Here is a 4,855-nt window from a genome sequence, read left to right on the forward strand (position 1 = left end):
GCTCACTCAGAATGCACCGTTACTCCGCCCCGGCTCCGTCCCCCACTCCCCACTCTCTCTTGCTCTCTGTGACTCTCATCTCTAGAAATAAAACTCTGGAGAAAGGGACAAATTTGCATCTAGGGATGTCTATAGAGTCTGTGGCTTTAAGAATATCTAGGCCACTCTGTCAAATAAATAAATAAAATCTTAAAAAAAAAGAAAGAAAGAGGAAGGAAGGAAGGAAAGAAGAAAGGAAGAAACAAAGAAAGGAAGGAAGAAAGAAAGAAAAGAAAAAAGAATCTCTAGGCCATTGGCTTTAAGAATCTCTAGGCCACTTTATCTGTCAAATAAATAAATAAAATCTTAAAAATAAAGAAAGAAAGGAAGGAAAGAAAGAAAAGAAAAGAAAAGAGAATCTATCTCTAGGCCATTGCCAAACGGTGATGAGAAAAAAATACTTTCTTGGGAGGAGACGTTGAGGCCTCCCTGGGCGGGCTGACCTTGAACACTCACCACAGGAGCCAGTGCGCTGGGGGTTGCCTCGGCTGTGCTGTGTGCTGTGTGCTGTGGCTGTGCTGTGTGCTGTGTGCTGTGCGTGCTGCCTGTGGGGTTGGGGGATGGTGCTGGGGCCCTGGGACTTGGTTTCCTCATGTGTCTAAGGGCAGTGAAAGCCCTTTCCTTGCAGTGTTAGTGTGAGGGTAGGGGTGACCGCGGGCTCCCTGCACAGTGCTCGGCCTATAGCGGGTGTTTGAAGCGAGAGCTGCTGATGGCGCCTCACCAGGAGAGAAGCAGTTCTCAAGCTGGAGGCTCCGCTTTCCTCTCCTCTGGAATACTTGTCGATATTTGATGAATGTTTGCTAAAAGGAGTAAGTCTTGGGGAAACTTCCGTGTGTGGATTTGTTCGGATCCCTCTGCAACGGTGTGCGCGAGGGGCTGTGGGCCTCTGAAGGGCTTTGCTTTTTTTCTCTGAGGGAGAAGAGATGCTGCAGGAGGGCTTTGGGCAGCGAGGCGGTGGAACAGGACTTGACCCTTTACAGGGTCGCCCTGGTTACTGGGTGGAAAAGACTAGAAAGGCAAGGAGCAGGGGTTCTTGGACAGCTGTGGTGGCGGGTTAGGCACAGAGTGGCTGTGGTTTGGGTCAGGGTGTCAGTGCTGCCACTCGCCGCAGTGGTGAGACTTGGGATGGACGGCTGAGGCGGGATGGATGTGTGGAGTTGGCTGCAGGACTGGAAGGTGGGTGTGAGCTAAAGAACAGAGTCAGAAATTTTGACCTGAGCCGCTGGAAGAGTAAACTTTCCTGTTTCACCAGGATGTAGTGGCAGCAGGTTTGGGAGGGAGTCTCGGGCAAAGTTTTGTGCTTGTGCTGCCTGATCTTGACATCCAGGACAATGACCAGGAGCTTGTGTGTAGGAAGAGACCACTCTCACCTCCAAGGTGCCAACCTCTTCTCTGCGCCGGGCTCTGGGGTTCCCATCTGGCTTCCTGGCGTCCTGTGTCTTCTCTGTGCCACCGGTGTGCTCACGTGGATGCCTCCAGCCTCCATCTGCCTCCTTGACTCAGACTCCTCCATCCAACTGGTGAAACCAAGTTCCCCGGCGTCTCTGCAGAGGAGAGTTCCTCTGTCCCCATCCAGGGCCTGATCCAGATGAGAGGCTCAGGTATTTGTCGAGCTTGAATATTGTCTATTTCTTAGACCAACCTCATGTATAGGTGCTGTTATTATCTTACAAAATACATCGATTCAACTCTTGGTTAAAAGCGAACTGTAGGACACAGATGTATATACATTTAGTTCTTTGAATTTTCCATACAATAAGGGAAAGGAAATTAGAAAACACTTATTTACTGGTGATTTAAGATCATAAAAATATTTGTATAGGTTCTTTTATTATTTTTATGAAGATGAAACGGAAACTTCCTAAGATATCCATAGATTCTTCCTGAGATATGTGGTGTCGAGTTACTTGGGAAGACACTAAGTCTGGGTTAAACATGTTTGTTTGTTCCAGCGACTAGGATTTCCTTGAATTGTTACATGATCTGTCAATCTGACCCATGTAAACATCAAATGGACCCTTTTAAAACAACTTTAGATCCTTGTGTCTACTTTCTTCCAGGTTTTTATTGATGTGTACCAGCAGTCAGGAAGGTACATCTGGCATGCAGCTTCAAGACTTTTCACAAGTCTAACACAAGAATGCAAGCAGCTCCGGTCAAGAAATAGACTAGGGCGCCTGGGGGGCTCAGCTGGTTAAGCATTCGACTTTTGGTTTCAGCTCAGGTCACTATCTCAGGGTTGTTAGATCAAGCCCTACGTCAGGTTCCAAGCTCAGCGTGGGGTCTCCCTGAGATTCTCTCTCTCCCTCTGCCCTTCCACGTGTACACGCATGTGCAGTCTCTCTCTAAAAAAAAAATAATAAATCTTAAAAAAAAAAAACAAAAAAAGAAATAGGCCATAGCTCCCTCCTGCCCCCTGCAGCTTACTCCCCCACCCCAAGCATAACTGCTATCTTCACTTCTAAAATCATAGATTAATTTGGCTTGTTTTTGTATTTGTATAAATGGAATCATACAAAAATGTACTTTTTTGTGTGTGTCTTCTTTCTACATTTGTAGGAAGCACCCGTGTTTCTGTGTGTAGGTGTAGGTTACGCGTTCTTACTGCTGCATAGTGTTCCACACGTGCAGGGGTCTGTGTCGGCGGGCATTCGGGTCTTGCTGCTTTGCATATTCCGGTACCTGTCTTCTGGTGACTTCACAAGGGCACACACCTGGGAGTGGGATGGTGGGGCCCCCGGGGAAATGGGTGTCAGATGCCTTCCAGATTCTCTGTCTCCGCGGCGGCGGTGCACACCGCCCTTTGCTCGCCATCCTCCTTAGTGCTTAACGCTCTCCATTTCCTATTTTCTACTTTGATCTATTTATCTATTCTGTTTGATCTTTTTATGCATTCGAGTGTGTGTGTAATGGTATCGCTTTGTGGTTTTAATTGATTGTTTCTTGGTGCCTGTTGGAGTGGAGCACTTTGTCATCTGTCTCTTGGCCGTTTGGACATCATCTTCTGTGACGTGTCCGTTCCATGCTGAGTCTATTTTTCATCCTTACCGGGTATGTAAGAGAACCAGAACCAGTGGCTCTGTCAGATCTGAGCCCACATCCAAGGTGGAGCTTGGTCTCTTCCATCAGTAGCGGGCCCGGCCTCCTCTCGCACCCTGGCCCTTCTGCTTCTGCCCCGAGCCTCTCTCTTTGGCTCAGTCCCTGCTGGTCTGCCCCCAGCTCAGGCATCTGGATAGTATCTTACCTTTGACCTAACAATTCCATTTCTAGGGGCCCGTCTCATTATTGCAGGTGCCTAGAAAGGAAACATGAGCGTGTTCATCAATTTAGCATTGTTTCATCAATTTAGCATAACTTGAAGCAAAAGTTAAAAAACCATCAGCCAGGAGTTTGGTTAAATAGGTTTCAGCAGAACATTGTTCAACATTAGCTGTGCTCATGGGAAAAAATGCCCACAACATATTAAGTTGAAAAATATTTCAGCTCTGCCATATGGAGAGTTATGAGGGATTTTTCACTTTCTGCGTTATGTATTCTGTGTTTTTGCAAGGCTTGGATTTTTTTTTTAATTGTATCTATTTATTTGACAGAGAGATAGAGATCACAAGTAGGCAGAGCAGCAGAGAGAGAGAGAGAGGAAAGCAGGCTCCCCACCGAGCAGAGAGCCCGACACGGGGCTTGATTCCAGTACCCTGAGATCATGAGCTGAGCTGAACACAGAGGTTTAACTCAGGCGCCCCAGGGCTTGGATTTTTATAACAAGTTTTTTTAATTTTGTTGCTGGGGGATAAAATGATCTATGTACTGCTTCCAGCATCAGCCACAGCAGCTCAGAGTTACCTGTATAGATCGCCTGAACGCCTGGGTGATGCGAGCGACTTTCATGGCAGAAAGGCGGGTTTTGGTGTTGCAAGACTCCAAATAGTATTTTCCCTCTGTTTGAACATGAATAGTTCTATAGTAAGTAAGACAGAGGATCTTTTAATATGGAAATTGTTGGAAAAAATGAAACATCAGGTTGCTCCTAGGCTGTGGCTGTTTTTAGCTCAGGGTTGGCAGGGGTCTGGCCACGAGATCAGATAACAGTAATGGCCTCCATTTACTGAGCATTTGCTATAGGTCATGTCCATGGCTACGTGCTTGTCATAGAGGATCCTGTCCAGCCCTGAGGTTATGCTTTTCTGTAGGTGAGGAACCTGTGGCTTGGAGAGATACACAGTTTGCCCATGTCTGCTCCTGAGCTTGGGTTAGAACAGAGACGGCCAGACCCCAGAGCCCCTGTGTTGCCTGCCGTGGCCACTCAGCCCAAACTCTTGGCTTTAGCTTTTCTTTAGTCTGTAACATTTTAAATAAGTAATAATCTGAAATGATAGCTTTAAAAAAGTTCTTCCGGGGCCCCTGGGTGGCTCAGTGGGTTAAAGCCTCTGCCTTCGGCTCAGGTCATGATCCCAGGGTCCTGGGATGGAGCCCCGCATCTCTCTGCTCAGCAGGGAGCCTGCTTCCTCCTCTCTCTGCCTGCCTCTCTGCCTACTTGTGATCTCTGTCTGTCAAATAAATAAATAAAACCTTTAAATAAATAAAAACGTTCTTCCTGGGGCACCTAGCTGGCTTAGTCTGTAGAGCATGTGATTCTTGATCTTGGGGTTGTGAGCTCGATCCCCATGTTGGGTGTAGAGATTACTTAAAAAAATAAAAGTCTTTAGGGGCACCTGGGTGGCTCAGTGGGTTAAGCCTCTGCCTTCTGCTCAAGTCATGGTCTCAGGGTCCTGGGATCAAGCCCCGCATCGGGCTCTCTGCTCAGCGGGGAGCCTGCTTC

General features: G+C 47.3%; 1 protein-coding gene across 8 annotated transcripts in view; it reads left to right on the forward strand.

Moving 5' to 3' along the window:
- The window catches only part of RAPGEF1 (Rap guanine nucleotide exchange factor 1), a 112,836-nt gene that overhangs the window by 32,256 nt on the left and 75,725 nt on the right, over positions 1–4,855 (forward strand). Inside the window, exon 1 of one of the 8 annotated variants that reach the window (XM_059410488.1) lies at positions 115–1,640. The exons of the other annotated variants lie outside the window; for them this stretch is intronic. Within the exon in view, the coding sequence (XP_059266471.1) occupies positions 1,628–1,640 (13 nt within the window). The 5' untranslated portion in view covers positions 115–1,627. Of the gene's footprint in view, positions 1–114; positions 1,641–4,855 lie in introns of those variants that run through there. 8 annotated transcript variants of the gene reach the window in all.

This window comes from Mustela nigripes, chromosome 9 (assembly GCF_022355385.1).
Source record: "Mustela nigripes isolate SB6536 chromosome 9, MUSNIG.SB6536, whole genome shotgun sequence".
Classification (NCBI taxonomy): Eukaryota; Metazoa; Chordata; class Mammalia; order Carnivora; family Mustelidae; genus Mustela; species Mustela nigripes.